The 17,001-nt window shown below is 54.1% G+C and overlaps 1 protein-coding gene across 1 annotated transcript in view; it reads right to left on the bottom strand.

Annotated features, from left to right (window-relative positions):
* PDE4DIP (phosphodiesterase 4D interacting protein) overlaps positions 1-3,084 on the bottom strand; it is a 150,196-nt gene extending 147,112 nt beyond the window's left edge. Inside the window, exon 1 of the mRNA XM_073356288.1 lies at positions 2,843-3,084. Within this exon, the coding sequence (XP_073212389.1) occupies positions 2,843-2,862 (20 nt within the window). The 5' untranslated portion in view covers positions 2,863-3,084. The remainder of the gene's footprint in view (positions 1-2,842) is intronic.
* Between the last annotated feature and the right edge of the window lie 13,917 nt (positions 3,085-17,001).

The following is a 17,001-nucleotide window of genomic DNA, read 5'->3' as shown; positions in this document are numbered from 1 at the left end:
GAGACTGGGCTTATGAATACACAATAAACCATAAATAAAACTCAAAACACCAAAACCAAGTCCACGCATAGATCCATACAACCTAAGATGTCTCTTCCTCTTCCCAGGACTTTCTGTCTGGGGCTTCTGCAGCCTCCGCTCTGCTTGGTCAGGGTCTCTCCCAGGCCACTGTACCTAGAGAGCTTTCCTCCCTCTCCACAGGCTCTGCCACAGCTGCCAGGAGCTTTTTCCCCTTCAGTGCAACTTCCAGCTGCTTTTACATTGGAATCCCTGATTCCCCCCAGATGGGGCTCATCCTCCTTGTCAAGGCTGGCTCAGCCCCAGGCTCTCCAGCCCTGGGGAGGCCACCCTGTTGCACAGACCTTCAGCCAATGTTTTTTAAACCAAGCTAGTCTTCAACAGTGTCACATGTCATCTGTTTTTTCAGCATGCCCCTCCCTAAAGTGTGACTATTTTGAAACAGAAAAATGTTTTCTTCTCCCCCTCATTCAACTCAAAAACAGCAGAAGAGGAATTTTCCTCAAACTGTGCAGGAAAAAAAGAAGCAGCACTTTTGGCGAGAAATTGAGCATGACAATTTTCAGCCCCAAAAGGTGAATGTCTCCAAAAACGAAGCATGTAACAGCAGGGAGAATCGAACAGAGTCAAAACTCTTCTGTAACCTTAACTATAGCAAAGGCCACTGAGCACTCCCTGAAATTAGAACCATCCCTTTGCACCTCCTGACTTTGGGTGCAATAGAAATGCTCATCCTTCCTCTTACATTAGGAGATATAGCTAGACAGGCAAGTGTGGGAGCTGTGCTGGGGGGACAGGAGACAATCAACTAGGGCATGGGGAGTTGCTGTTCTCCCCTGCAACGTTTTGAGAGGCCAGGTGCAATCTGCTGCCTTTTAGAGGACCAAGGCATTTCAAAATACTAGTGCTACCCAAATCAAAAGGCAGGATCTAATGCTCTGAGCTAGGGTAACTTGCCAGTGGCACATTACGTCCTGTTAAACCCAGCAGCAAGCTTTGCACACCCCATCACAGGCCTTCAGAGGCCCTCATGCTTTCCCCAAAATACCCGCACACATTCAACTAGCCAACACAGGGGTGCTGGAGCCAATGCCCATGCCCCATTCACAAACAGAGCGGTCTGAGGAACTTGAAGATGCACTCGCACCAGGAACTTGAAGCCCAGACAGAACGATGTTACCAATATTGCTTCCTCGGCAAAACCTTACAGCGTCTGACCCCAAGCCTATTCAGAGGGTGAGGGAGGGACTCTGCAGCAGGGACAGCGCTGACGGTTGCTGTAAGGAGGCAGGCAGGAGGAGGGTCCCTGTGAGTGGCAGTGGGCCACTGGGATCAGGAAGATGCAGCTGGCAGTTCTTGGAGGGCAGGTGGAGGAGTCCCGGGAGCTGAGTGAGATGGAGCAGGGCTCTGAGGTGGTGCAGCAATGAGGGAGGGAGGTGGGGTGCTGTGAACCACATGCTGCCCTAGCTGGCTGAGAAGAGAACCCACAGGTGGGTCCCAGCAGCAAAGGGCCCGCTTCTCTGCCTGCACACCATGCATCAATGAGCTCAGCTCCTGAGCTTCGGGGGCCAGCTGTGGGGAGGTCTGAGAGCGGTCACAGTGGCACTATGTTGGGGCACTTGGTTACAACCCAGCAATCCCCTCCTGCCCAGCCACTGAGACCAAGCCCCGTCCCCACACCTTTGCAGGCTGCAGCCCAGTGGAGTGACATGGTGATCCCGCAGCGTGGGCTCACACCGATAGGGGAGCAGGGACATTGTGCTACAGCCGGCATAGCACCAGCCCCGCCGAGGACAGAGCGGGAATCCAAGGAGATACGGCTCAGCAGCTGCGGCATGAACTAGCCCCCTGCAGGGCAGGAGGCCTCAGAGGTGCAAAAAGGGACTTTGCCCTTATCGCAGCCTGCAGGGCAGCAGCAGAGGGCCCAGTTTGTGCAGCCCCGGCCCAGTTTGTGCAGCCCCTGCACAGAGCACATCCCTGACAGTAAGAGCTGACACAGGGACTCGGGCCTCCCAACACAGCTGCCTAGGAAAGGGCCCAAAGTGCAGAAAGGCTGGCTGGCTCTGCCTGCAGGGACCACAGCAGCATGGGATCCCCAGATCACACCCCCACTGGGAGCCAATAGTCCTTCTGTGGCTTCCTCCAGCACATCAGCCCTCTCCCGTCTGCTGCAATGCCAGTCTGCTCTGGTCACCTCCGACCATGGCCCCAATTGCCGCCCGCCAGCCCCTCCGCTGGCTCCCTCTGGCCCTCCTTAAACTATGGCCCATCGCAGCCCCATCCTCATCTCTGGACCCTGGGCATCACTGCCCTGCTCCCCCACCAGTGATGCCAGCCTCTTGGTCGCCATCCCACCTTGGGCCACCCTTCCTGCCCCTGCTGAACCCTTTCCCCAGCTCCTGGAGGGCAGTGCCCCCACCCCTGTTAATAGAGAGGGAGAGTAGGGGGAAGCAGACACCTGCAAACTAGACATCATCCTGACAGTGCACCCCCATACTGCCCCTCTGCCCCCATCCATGTCACCCTGCCCCCATCGCACTGACTGTCCCCCAGTCCGGATCACCCTGCCCCCCATTGCACTGACTGCCCCCCGTCACACTGACTGCCCCCCAAATCCAGATCACCCTGCCCCCCATCATACTGACTGCACCCCATCGCACTGACTGCCCCCCAATCCAGATCACTCTGCTCCCATCATACTGACTGCCCCCCAGTCCGGATCACCCTGGCCCCCACCGCACTGACTGCCCCCCTATCCAGATCACTTTGCCCCCCATCACACTGACTGCCCCCCAGTCCGAATCAGCCCGAGCCCATAGCTCACCTGCGGCCCGGAGTCCACATCTCGGCTAGATCCAGCCCAGGCGCTTCCCGGGAAGCAGCAGCAGCCGGGGCCACGCGAGGCAGGAGCCCAGGCTGTGCCGGCCCCGGCTGGGCTCCTCATGGGCTGCTCCGGGAGCCGGGCTCCGCTCGCGCGTCGGCTGGGAAGGCGGCTCCGCAGCCGGCGCCCTCGGCTCGGCCCAGCATCCTCCAGCCAGGCATCCCCCAGCATCCGCCCGGCATCCTCCAGCCGGCATCCCCTCCTCACCCCTCCCCCGGCAGCTCTCACCAGTTCCCCCGCCCCCCCAGCATCCCGCATCCCCCCGCCCCGGCCCAGCATCCCCCCTCCCCCGCCTCCTACTCCCCAGGGTCCCTCTGCCCCCTCCTCCCCATCCCGCATCCCCCGGCTCCAGCCCAGCATCCCCCCTCCCCCTGCCTCCTACTCCCCAGGGTCCCTCTGCCCCCTCCTCCCCATCCCGCATCCCCCGGCTCTGGCCCAGCATCCCCTCCCCACCGCATCCCTCTTCCCCCCTCTTCCCCCCAGCATCCCTCCTCCCCGCCGCCTAGCCCAGCATCCCCCACTCCCATGGTCCCCAGAATCTTCTCCAACGCCTCTCCCTGCACCCTCCCCAGCATCCCCTTCCCCCACCCCTCTCCCCTGCACCCAGGCATCCCACATCCCCACTTCCCCTGGCCTCCCCAGCATCCTGCATCCTCCTGGCATCACCAACCCCTACCCCACCCAGGAGCCTGCCCGCATGCCCCTTCCCCCACCCCCGGCATCCTGCATCCCCCCACTCCCTTCTCCCACCCTGTTCCAGCATCCCCCATCCCTTTCCCTCCTCCATCATCCCCCATCATCCTGTCCCTACTGTCTTCCCCTACCATCCCCCTCAGCATCCCCCACCACATCTTCATTTCTCTTACCATCCCCACACAGCATCCCACCCTACCAGTCCCCCAGAACATCCTGGCCCCCGCATCCCCCTTCCCCATATGTCTTCCACCCCTCACAGCAACCCCTTCCATCCCCTGCCCAGCATACCTCCCCCTACCATCCTCTGCCCCCATCCCACCAGGCCCTCACTTCCCAGGCACACTGAGCCATGCATGGCCCAGGCCAGACCCCATTATAGGCGCCTGCACTGCGGCTCACAGAAGACACCACTCCCCTGGTCTTACAGCTTGGAAGGGATGGCAAGGGACAGCTCAGGGAAATGCCCAGCTTTCTGGCACCAGGTGCCTTAGGGGCATGAGAAGCTGCCTAGGCTCCTGCGGGGTCTGCACTGTGATGAGTCCCATGCAGCCCAGCCAAGGGCAGTGCTGAGCCTGCAGGATCCGCAGTTCTGCTAGTGACCCAGCCATCCCTGCCAGCTCCTGGCTATAGAACGGGGGTCCTTGCTCAGGGATGCTGAGGATGCCCTGGGTGAGGAGGCCTCATCCTCTCACATCACTTTCCCTTGTACAAGATGCTCCCAGAAGGCTGTGCAATGGGAAGGGCAGAGGTTTCGGGACTCACCATCCCTATCCTCTCCTGTGAAACCTAGGGAAGCCAAATTCTGTAATCTCCAGGCTTTTCCACCCCTGGCCAGAAAGGGGAGAGGATCTGCAGCAGTATGAACCGGGGTGACATCCGGAGTGGCCTGCTATTCCCCCAGCCCACAGAGGGTGGTGTGGAGTCAGGGCCTTTGCTCGCAGGCCATCCCAGTGGAAACTCTCCTCCAGGAGCAGGACAAGCAGCAGTGATGGCATTCCCACCCTGCGTGTTAGTGATCTCTCTCTCTCTCTCTCCTTCTCTCTGATATTTCTGGGGCCTTTGGGCTCTACCATCTACTGGACTGAAATCCAAGCCCCCAGCCTCCAAAGCACTGTATTAGCCAGAGTGGCAAAGCAGACAGTTAAACAACATTTTCAGATGTGGTCTCCGGTTTTGGAGTGCCCAGTGCAAGATCCCCGAGGGCTGCTTTCCAGCAGTGCTGACCACCCCTCTTCTGTCCCGCACAGAATCACACACACCAGATGCCTCTGTTGCGAGCGTTGGCCTTCCAGCTGAATTGCACGGATGCGACTGAGGGTCTGGCCATGCTCCCTGCCATCCAGGGCTGCCCTGGGAGAGAGCGCCGCCGCATGGAGAGAGCACTCTTCCCTTCACTATGAGAGGGGAGGCTAGCTGAAACACAAGGGATGCGATTGTGTTTTGTTAGCGCTGGGTTAAATGCAGCATCCTAACACAGTTTGAATGTGGCCAAATGCCAAGGGAATTGTACATTGTTATAGGGGCCAAAGACATTTCAGACCAACCCAGCATTTAAACAACAGGGACACAGCATAGCAAGCTATAAATCTCTGACCACATGCTAGTACAGTGCTATGTGACCACAATTTCAGCGTGGGGCTCCCTAGCATGAGGTCTGCCCCACAGTGACATGACAGTCCCCACTCAGAACACACATCCATCAATCCAGTACTCTCCCCTACCCCAAAAGGCCCATCTGTCCTTCCAGCATCAGCCCCTTGGGGAAGTTCCCAGGCTGGGAGCCAGCAGAGGAGGTGCGTACAGATGCGACATCCCCCCGGGGGCAATAGGCAGATGATCGTGCAGCAACAGACGCAGCTGGGGACTGAGTCCTATGCCTGTGATGGGTCTGCAAAGCAGCCTGCAGGGTTATGGTGCTGTAGCCACATTGACATTAACTGCTGTGTAAGTGAGCTGATGTTTTGCTCTAGGAGCATGACCTCAGCATCCGAGGCTGGTTAGAGTCTAGCACTGGTCAAGAAATGCCAAACCTTTTCCACGGGAAATTCATGTTCATCTACATTTCCAATTAAAACTGATCTTTTTTTCCAATGAAAAAAAGGAAATAAAAAAGGAAAAATTGGGGGGTTTGAAAATGATTTTCTTACAATTTGGGAAAAAAATTCAATAAAAACTTAATATAATAAAAATGAAATTTTATTGCATAAAAGGATGAATTTTCAAAGAAAAGCCAATGTACATTGCAGTTACATTTTGACAGAAAAACGTCCGCCAACTCCCACAGCGTCTGAGGGAGACCCTTGTAATAATAACATCCCGTCGCTCGTTTCACCTGTAGATCTCCAAGCACTTCCCAGAGCAGGGGAGTACCATTAACTCCATTTTACAGATAGTGGCTGGCCCAGGGCCATGCAGCAGGCCAGTGACAGAGCAGGGACTAGCATCCAGATTGCTGGGTCCCTGGTCAGTAACACCTAAGGCTAACCTAAGCAGAGTCAGAATGAGCTCTACCCTGACATCTGGTGGTGAGCTGTGGAAAAGGACTTTAGGGGCTGATCTCGTTTGCATGGGCACACCCACACTGCCTAGACTGCTTGCCCAAATGGTCACTTTGGCTGCTGTGGGATCCCCAGTCTCTCTGTTATTGGGGCAGGAGTAGTAAAGGGTTGTTATCCTGGTTATGTGAATCAAGGACAGTAGAACTGTACTTGGCATTTTATAACGGAGGGACTCACCCTCAACGAAGTAGCACTTGCTACGCAAGGGACATGGTTCCAAACCACCAGAGAATTGAAAGAGGTTGGGAACAAGTATGTGTACCTGGTAGTCCTCTCCTTCTGAAAACCCTAAACACTATTTTGACCCCCTTTTTTCCTTTCTCTCTCCCCACAGCGTAATAACTAGAGCTAATTTTGGCTCTATTAGGAGTCTTGTTATATGCTACAGAGCTGAAATTGCTGATACCTAGGTCTAAGCATTAGATTTACTTTGGGCGAGTGGTGCACTAGCACTGATAGTTCCCCATGCTACCAGCTAAAATTCACTGAGAGCTGAACTCACTAAAGAGCTGAAGTTGCTGGGGCGGGGGTTGAAGATAAGTTGGTGACTGGATGGCTGGTGAGCAGAGTGGATAGCTGGGCAGCTGGTGGAGAGGTGCGACTGGCGATGAAGACTACAGCAGAACCCCATGGAGAGGTGTGGCACTTGGCCGTTGACCCAAGAGCAGTGGAGCATGTAGGATGCTCCCCATACCTCCCTCCACTTCGACCCAGGCTGAGAGGTAAACTCTGCAAATGAACTTCTGAATTCTGGGGGAGCTGCACTGACCAAGGACAGAAACTGGGGTGGGGGGGAATTGGGTTTCTGGACTTAAGATCCTGAGGGGAAAAGGACACTGCCAAACTTACTTGGGGTGGGTCTTTTGCTCATGGTTGGTGTTATGAATCCTGTTTGTGGTGTTTCCCCAACATAATGCTGCATTGTTTCCCTCCTTTATTAAAAGGCTTTTGCTACACTCAGACTCTGTGCTTGCAAGAGGGGAAGTATTGCCTCTTAGAGGCACCCAGTGGGGTGGTATGTAATTGTCCCAGGTCATTGGGTGGGGGCTCGAGCCGGTTTTGCATTGTGTTATTGAAACAGAACCCCTAGATACTGAACGCAGCCCTTTTAGCTGCCAACTCTGACGGGCAGAAGGGTTACACTAGATTGCAGCACGTCTGACATCCCTGGCCAGGGAGAGTTCTCCAGATAACCCAGGGCCCAGGAAAACCCTGCTCCACCCACCCACAGAGCTGCACCCCTCCCCTTCTGCCTTTTCCCTTGCACCCAACGCAGATGCTACTGTGGAGGGAACAGGACCAAGTGGCACCCGTGTCCCCCGAGTGAGGGAAGCATTCCCACCAGCGCTCCCTGCACAGGGGAATGAAGAGTGAGGAAGAAGATGCCTGCTCTATAATGCCTCCACTATTGAGGGCACCTGCCCTCAGCTCAGCCGCTCCATCTCCCTTCTGGGCCCTTCAGTGCCACTGCCCATGTAGCTATGGCAACAAGGGACCCATGTCCCTCTGCTACCTGCCAGAAGGTGGCGCCCGGTCCTAGCAGACACAGACCCGGCCTCAGTGACCCATGCATGTGTACCTGAGCTCCGGGCACCCATTATGGCAACTCAGCTGCCCTAGGAATGAAGCCTCATGCCCCCAGCTAATCTGTCTAGCTACACAGAGATCCCCCCAGTGCTGCACTGCCTCCCGAGCTAGGGTAATCACAGCCCCCATGGACTTGGCGCTAGCTCCCGGGCATCAGCTCTCCCTGCATGAGCATGACCTCCCCCAAATACTACCTCCCACCAGAACGATGCCACTAGCGGCCAGTGGGAGAGTCTGGCGCATGTGGGACACAGAGCAGTGGACTGTGGAAGTCACGGACACAAGAGAGAAGAGACCACAGGCCTCAATGCATACAGAACTAAATGCAACAGTCGGCTCTGAGACTTAGCTCTCCACACACTGCACCACAAATGCACACACACACAAACCCATGAAATGAATCTACCTATTTCTGCTAGAGGTGGGGACGGCAGAGAAAGAGATTGTTGTTGTTATTTCTGGTTTATAAGGCTTGAGCGGTGTCCAGTACTATGTGGGGGTGGGGGGGATCGTGGCAGACAGACAGAGGGATAGACAGACTTAATCCACAAGCACTGGCCAGTGAATGCAGTCAGGGGCCTGGGCAGCCATACAAGGCCAAAGCAGGAACTGCCCAGGAGGTACCTGTAACAATAATGTGGTTTTATGGCTGTAACGTTAAACCAAACAGTTATTTACCCTTCTAACTCCCACCCATGGGACTGCTGGTCTCAAAGTCCTGCACTGAACACATTCCCCTGTGGGCTGAGCAGCAGGGTCAACAAGAGAAGTTTAATATTAACCACTGCAGCCAGCTCCTGTACAAGTGTCCAAGGAGCTGTGTAATTTGGCTGGGGTATTCGTTCAAATGTCAGGCAAGAGGGAGCTGCTAGCTTGAGAAGCACAGCCCAGTGGTTAGGCCACGAGCCTGGGACATTGGAGTGCTGGGTTCAAGTCTCTGCTCTGCCATAGACTCTCTGGGTGACCTTGGGCAAGTCAATTAGCCTGTCTGTGCCTCAGTTTCCCCTCTATACAATGGGGCTAATAGCACTGTCCTCCCTCTCAGAGGGGTTGTGTTGAGGATAAACACAGATACTATTCAGACACTACAGTGATGCAGGCCAGATAAATACCTAAAACAGAGCAGCAGTCTCAGGTTCAGTCCTGCAGATAGACTCCCCTGTCACTGGTCAGCGATGTAAAGGCACATCCTGGTGCTCAGGCTGAGATGCCTTAGCCCAGGGAGCTGTAACCCACATTAACCTGGTCTGTGCCCCCCTCTAGTGGCTAGACAACACAAAGCAGTGAGGTCACTACAGCCTCAGTGCTACCAGACCCGCTCCTATATCTGGGAGGAGTGGTAGATACACTGGCGGGTCGGGATAGGATACAGAGGGACCTAGAAAAATTAGAGGATTGGGCCAAAAGAAATGTGATGAGGTTCAACAAGGACAAGTGCAGAGTACTGCACTTAGGAAGGAAGAATCCCATGCACCCCTACAGACTAGCGACCGAATGGCTCAGCAGCAGTTCTGCAGAAAAGGACCAAGTGGTTACAGTGGACGAGAAGCTGGATATGAGTCAACAGTGTGCCCTTGTTGCCAAGAAGGCCAATGGCATTTTGGGATGTATAAGTAGGGGCACTGCCTGCAGATCGAGGGACGTGATCGTTCCCCTCTATTCGGCATTGGTGAGGCCTCATCTGGAGTATTGCGTCCAGTTTTGGGCCCCACACTACAAGAAGGGTGCGGAAAAATTGGAAAGAGTCCAGCGGAGGGCAACAAAAATGATCAGGGGGCTGCAGCACGTCTTATGAGGAGAGGCTGAGGGAACTGGGATTATTTAGTCTGCAGAAGAGAAGAGTGAGGGAGGATTTGATAGCTGCTTTCAACTACCTGAAAGGGGGTTCCAAAGAGGATGGATCTAGGCTGTTCTCAGTGGTAGCTGATGACAGAACAAGGAGTAATGGTCTCAAGTTGCCGGGGGGGAGGTTTAGGTTGGATATTAGGAAAAACTTTTTCACTAGGAGGGTGGTGAAGCACTGGGTTACCTAGGGAGGTGGTGGAATCTCCTTCCTTAGAAGTTTTTAAGGTCAGGCTTGACAAAGCCCTGGCTGGGGTGATTTAGTTGGGGATTGGTCCTGCTTTGAGTAGGGGGTTGGACTAGATGACCTCCTGAGGTCCCTTCCAACCCTGATATTCTATGATTCTATGATCTCCTGCAGCAATAGTAGTTTCTATTTGGAGACCCACAGCTGCTGCCATTCCAGCAAGGGAGGGGAGCAGAGCCCTCCTTGCCCCATCGATCAGGCCAGAGGGCAGCACCCAAACCCTGTGTGGATTGCCAGGACCATTTGCACAGAGGATCCCTGAAGTCTTCCTTTGCTGCTGCCAGGGAGGGCCCTGTTAAAGGGGCATTTCCCTATCCTGGGGCTGGTGGCAGGGCAACTTGCATCCTGACCCCCGCACCCCATCCCCAGCTCACAGCCCTGCAGGGCACCCTCTGCGGAAGGGGAGAGGGTAGGGAGATGCACTGCCCGCAGGGCGATTTCCTGTGGGATGGGGAGAGTGGTGCCATGGAGGTAGGTGACAAGAGGGATGGGGGAAGGATCCCATGTGGAAGGCCTCTTCCCCTGAAGGAGGCAAGAGTTACACCCTCTATGCGCTGTCCACCCTTTGCACAGCTGGGCTGGCTCACCTCACTGGTGCACCAGCATGAATTCAGTGCAAGGCTGTCTCCTGCTGTGGGCTTGCTCTGAGTTCACACACCTGGAGCACTGCAAACAGCATTGAACCAAGCAGGAGGCATAGAACCGCAAAGCCCCTGCTTTTTCACTACAGACCCTTGTGCCACTCACTGAGTACTGTCCTGCCTGCACCCTGGATGAGGCTGGCACCTGTGGAAACAATGGCATGAGATCCTCCAACTGGGCACTGGATCCTAATGCCCATAAGAAAGTGCAGAGTGAAGGCTGCGAGTGCCACCTTAACTGCAGCATTTCCTGGCTTGGCAGGCTTCCCCCCCACTCCCCGGATGTTCCTAACAGAGTCTTTTTTAAACATACTTTGCTTGCTTTTGCTTAAAAAACATTGACAGAGAAAGGAACGACATGTGCCATGACCTGCACTGGAGCAGAATTCACCCAATGCAGAAAGGCACCACCACACAAGGCCTGTGCACCTCCGGCATCCTGCTTCAGTCCATAGGACACTCACAGCCTTCCATGGGAGTTGGATCAGGTCTATAGTCCCTAGTGAGGACTGTGCCCAGGCCAGGATTCCAGCCTCAGTTTCACTTTTTGCAGGAGTCCTGTTGGAAAGGGATTGGTTAGAATTGTTTTCATCATTATAAAAGCAGATTCCCTTCCCCTGCCACTCCCCACACTCTCCCTTAAGTCAAAAGTGGGTCAAACTCTAAAAACCAGTCCCTAGGGGTTGAGCCCTAGCATGGGAAATTACACCTTGAATGGTGAATTACTTGGAAAGCACAGATGTGGGGAACAGGCATTTATCACTGGAACTGCTCTGCAGTTCTAACTGTGGCTGGCATGGTCTTCTTTTTATACCTAGTCACCTCCAGTGGTTGATTAAAACTCCTGGAGCCTTTCTTCACTGAGCGACTGAACTTTGGAGTCCACAGACAAGGGCCAAACTTTCCTTTCAGTTACTCCTGATTTCTACCATTAGAAGAGCACAATTTCCACAGCTCCTCCCACCCCCGCTCCTCAGCCAACAGATTGGAGCAGGAACTGAGGTTATTTCAGGCAAATCTGGGCTGGGTCTCCTCAGCAAGATATCTGAACTGGGCTTTAAAGTTAAACCTTCCCTAGATTAAAGGAGTACATCTTTGTTGTGTCTTCAGTGTTCCCAAGGAAAGGGCTAGGACAGAAGACACTTAAAAGCAGCAATCTCATTGCCAGACACAAATAGTTTAGTTTGGTTTCCCCACTCCCTCAGGAACAGCTTCCTCCCCCACGTAGGTCAAGGGGTCAAGCCTCCTCTCATTGAGGGTAGCCAGCCCTAGCTGCTTCTGAGGTCAGGGAGGGAATAACCTGCCCAAAGAGTCAGTTTCTTCCTGACCCCTATCATCTAGTGGTTGGTTTATAGCCTGCACGGGAGGGTCTATGGCCCTGATGGTTTTGTCTCCTGGTCAGTGTAGATGTGGATGTTCTCACTAGCCATATAAAAGTCTAAATCTATTTTGGATATTCCTAAGCGCTTGGTCTCAATGAGATCTAGTGGCAATGAGTTCCATAGACAATGCTTGGCGTAAAATGTATTTCCTTGTATCAATTTCAATTTGTTGCCTTTCAATTTCTTTGACTTTCCCCTTGTTCCTGGATTGTGAGTGTGGGTGATCAGGAGCATGTCATTTGCCTTCTCTGAGTTGCTCCGCACACCTCTAGTGTCTCCTCTGGAACCTGCATGGGGCCAGCCTTTTCAGTCTCTCCACAGGAAAGTCATTCCAGGCCTCTGTCCATTTTTGCCAGCTGCCTATGAACCCCTCTATTTCTGCTCTCTTCTTTTGGACAACAGGAGCTGAGTACTGTACTGCACTCGTGTCCAGGAGAGTGCGTCCCGTTGGTTTCTATAATGGCATTGTTCTCATCTCAGTCTTATTCTCCATCCCATTCATTCTGTGTTCATCCTGTTCTCCCTCCCAGCTGGGACACAGTCCAGCCCCAGATTGTACCGCTGCACCACATCCAAGAGAAGGCTGAGGAGGGACCTGATAACAGTCTTCAGACATGTTATAAAAGACAGTGATCAGCTGCTCTCCACGTCCACTGAAGGGAGGACAAGAAGTGATGGGCTTTATCTGCAGCCAGGGAGATTCAGGCTAGATAACAGGAAAAACCTCCTGACTTTAAGGATGTGTCATGGGGTGCTCCACTCACTGCTGGTCTGATGCCTCCTCCTGGTCGCTCTGGGGATTAGCTCTCGAGGCAGACGCCCCCCCTGCGGTTTGGACATCATCACTCTGACTCAGGTCTGCGGCTCCTCTCACTCCAGGACCCTCAGCATCCTCTTCGTGATTTAGCCCTCTTGCTAGGTCACTCAGCGTTCCCCCTTCCAGGTTTCAGACCATCAGCAGTCCTAGGCAGTCAGCCCATTCACTGTCCCAGTGTCATTCCCTCAGTGGCTGGCCTGCCCCCTCCAGGTTCCAGTCCTGGGACCCTCAGCTCAGCAGTTCTGGGCTCTACCCTCTCTGCTCCTTCCCTGGACTGCTTCCTCCCACACCTGGTTCCCCTTCTCTCTGGGAGTACCAGCTCCAAGAATCCTCCTCCCAGCGAGGGACTGCCCTTTCTCTGCAGCCCGCTACCTGGCTTTATACGCCCTGACTGTCCCTACACACCTGAGCCTGTTCTCTAAGTAGCTGTCTCCAGCCAAAAGCTCCCCTGTTTACAGCCTAATTAGCTGCTGGCCCCATCTGGCCCAATTCCTTCTTGGAGAGCCAGTGTGGGGATTTCACCCATCACAGGATGGTTAAGATCTGGACTAGGCTCCCAAAGGAGATTGTGGAATCCCCATCATGGGAGGTTTTTAAGAACTAACAGCTGCCAGAGATGGTCTACGGCTAGGTTTACTCAGCCCTGCCTCAGCACAGGGGGCTGGACTTGATGACCTCTCGAGGTCCCTTCCATTTCTATGATTCTACAATACACCCAGCTAATCCCAGGTCCAATCCTGCTCCTGTTGGTGTCACAGGAGAAACCCCCATTGAGTTATCTGGGAGCAGGGGCAGGCCCCGTGTATTTAGACACTGGGAGTGGCTGCTGCATTGAGAATCTGACAGGGGGACCTGTCTGGCCTCTGCCATCATGACCCAAGTGTATAAACTACCAGGCATTGCTCAACAACACGTGTAACTCACCAGCCCCACTCCACAGCCAGGGTGAAGAATGCTACTGCAAGAGTCTTTATCCAAAGCTGACGTAACAGCCGCGGAGACTCAACAATTACCCTTGCTGCGGAAGCAAGTCAGTCTGCACCCAGGGATTACCCCTTGGGATTAGCAACTAGTCCTGCCATGGTCCTGCCTTTACATACTTTCTAGCAGGCGCTAAAGGCTAGCTCACAGCAGGCTTGTAGGTAGTTACACAGCATGGGAAGGGAGCGGGGTGCAAGGCAAGTACAGCAGTAGGATCTCACGGCCAAGGCTGGTTCTGCAATTGTAGCTGTAAAGACACATTTTCTGGGAAGGGAAGGCAGAGCCGAAAGGGTTGCAAGACATTTCCTGGGCTTGCCCTGGGAAGCCATCTCCTCCAGTGCACAGCACCCCTGCTCAGTGGGCAGGAGAGCTCCCGGGGAACAGTGGAGGGTGGCTGGCCCATTCTACCCTGCCCTTTGCTCAGCAGCTCTGCTCCTCGCAGCATTCCAGGGCAGCGCTGTTACACCAGTGTCCGAGACAGGCCAGCATTTCTAAACTCAACAGTCCAAAGTCCAGCTCCTCAGTCCGCGTGCAGACCCCTGGCTTAGTGGCCTAACTCCCATGGGGCTGCCAGTGACAGCAGCAGAAAGTGCTGCACTCAGCATTTCTGGAATCCCATCCGCATGGTCGGGTACCCAAATACCCATGAGCTGAGCTTTAGGCACCTGCATCTGGCAGTGCTGGCCTCATTTTGCACTCCTGTCAGCCCTTCAGCCCCATACAGCTCAGGGAGAGCAAACAGGACCCCTCACAGGGCCTGCACCAGTGACAGAATTGTTAACTCAGGCCACCTACGTGACCCCATTGTCGTCAACTCCTGCCCCCAGTTACACAGCTACACCCCCCCTGGAGGCAAGGGGTTGCCCCTGTGTGCCTGGCAGCCGCCCGTGAACTTAGATTGCAAATTCTTTGCCCCGATGCACAAGCTGCTGATGGCAAGAAAACAGAGGATGGGAACTGGGCAGTAGCTGGGTCACAGTTTGCTCTAAACAAATGGTGACAACAGCTGCATCGGAACTTCTCACCCTACAACCAGGAAATGGGGCAGCAGAGTTGCCAACCCGAAACATTCAATAAATCATGAGCCAGGCTCAAAAGTATTGTGAGACTGGCTTAGAAAATCATGAGATTTGAAAGTAAATCTTTCTGTATTGGCCCTCTTGACATCTGAGCCTCTGGCATCACATTTTCAAGCTTCTCTCTGCAACCAGCAGGGCCAGCAACTTTTTTGAAAAACAAAAGCCAAGATTCACTCGCGTGGCTGTGGGCTTTCAGACAAACACCAACTATTGTGTGAAACTTGTAATCAGATTCACAAGTCAGTAACACAGAGCATCCCATCTAAATATGTTCCAATTAATATACATTAAAAAAAAGACACACAGTGAAGGTTTTACAATTAGGATCCAGATCTGATTGTTAGAAGTTGTATTGGGTAAAAAAGCCACATTGCAGCCATTCAGCAGGCAGATTTGAGCTCACTTTAAAAGCCATCAATGCCATAAAGATGCTCCCCCCTGCCCCACTCCCAAAGCGTCACTTCCCAGTGAACCAGCCACAGGCTCTGATCCTTCAAATGCCTTATGCATGTGAGTAACTTTACACAGGTGAGCAATCCAACTGGAACAGGACTGTGCCCACTGACTTCAAATGGGACCCACTCAGTGCTTGCAGGATCAGGGCCTGGGCATCCGGATCTGCTCCCACTGAAGTCAGTAGGGCCCAGATCCTCCTGGGAATTACACACTCCAATGCTTTTGAGGATCTGAGCCTGGGTGTTTTACCACTGGTTTCCACTGGAGCAGGACTGGACCCGACATGTAAATATACCATGTAACTGGCTGCAGTCTGGTTAAAGAAACAGAAATTTGAATCCTAATGAATAATGTTCTTGTCTTTTCATAGATTCCAAGGCCAGAAGGGACCATTGTGATCAACTAGTCTGAGCTCCTGGGTAAGTCTGTTGAAAACCCTCTTTCCTCCTGGCTAGCCCCGCATGGGCCATAGGGAAGCTTATGACCTGTAGATATCAAAGGGGGCTTTGTTTTTTCCTGAGTGGCCGGTGGGCATGACTGGCAGGTCATGTGGACGTCTAACTGGGGAGATTGGACTGTGCATGTCCTGCCCAATTGGAAGCTTGTGATGGGAGATATTAGAACTAGCCTTGATTTTACAAATGGGTCAGTGGTGGCCAATGGTGGGAGGGACGAATCATGTGGATCCTTATCTGGAAGGCAGCGTGTTTTCTTTGTGCAACTCACCCATCCTGGACAAGAGTTTCCTTTGCAATGGCAGAAATGATGGACAAATCACCTTTACTGGGGATTCCTTCTTGCCGTTCCTACTGTTCACAGCATTCGACCTTGTCACAAGCACGAGGAGTCAAGAATGACGACTCTTCTATGGCATGGAGGAGAAAATGGAGCTTTGGACAATCTACTCTGGTCCTTCAATTTTTAAGACGAGAGGCAGAGAAGGCCGTCCAGCCACAAAATAGAAATTCTTAACAGCATGCTTTGCCTCAAATCACAGCAAAAGTGATTGGGAGGAATACGAGTTCCTAATCTAGAGGGATCCTGATCTCAGTTACACCCACGTACCGCTGGAGGGACACTGGTGACCCCAGTGGAGTGACTCCAGATTTACCCCGGCATCACTGAGGACAGAATCTGACCCTGGTTGCTGACTGTCAGATGCTTGCCCCTCTCCTGAGCGGTTTTCCAACTCACTTTGCAAGAACGGGCAAGTGATGGGTGTGCTGCACTTGAAAGGGGGAGGGTTTCACTAGTGTAAAGCTACACACCCACCCCAATGAGCTTTGCATAAGCCCAAATCCTGCCAGGACCTGAATCCCGACTGGCCTCCGGGGGCTGGTTTTCAGCCAGAGGAATCAAGTCCCAGAGGCCTTCAGTGAGACTGAGAGTAATAACACTCCTACCATAGCACTGATCTCACAGCCCTTCCATGGGAGGCTCTCTCTACAGACACGGGATGTGTAGGCCCCTGCCAGGGAGGGAGACCTTATTAACCCCACTTTGCAGGCAGACCAACTGAGGCCTGGGGGAGCTGAGCTGCTGGCCGGGTCTCTCTTCCTCCACAGGGCACAGACCACCTCCAGGGGAAGGGCCCCTCCCCGTTGTAAGGAGGCAGAGCCTGGGTCCTGCTGTGCAGGGCAGCCCCAGCCCAGGTGCAGGGCCGGCAGCGGGCTCCTGTGCGCTCTTACAGGTCCCCGAGCGCCTGCTCCCGGGCCCGGGGCGGAACGATGTGCCCGCGGCTGGCAGGGCAGCGCTGCCCCGCTTGCTGGGCTGGGGGAGGCAGGGGCGGGGGTGCTGCGGAGCCGGGGAGTGACAG

Source organism: Lepidochelys kempii, chromosome 8 (assembly GCF_965140265.1).
Source record: "Lepidochelys kempii isolate rLepKem1 chromosome 8, rLepKem1.hap2, whole genome shotgun sequence".
NCBI classification, from domain to species: Eukaryota; Metazoa; Chordata; order Testudines; family Cheloniidae; genus Lepidochelys; species Lepidochelys kempii.
Note: the sequence above shows the minus strand (reverse complement) of the source record. Positions and strands in the feature narration are given on the sequence as shown.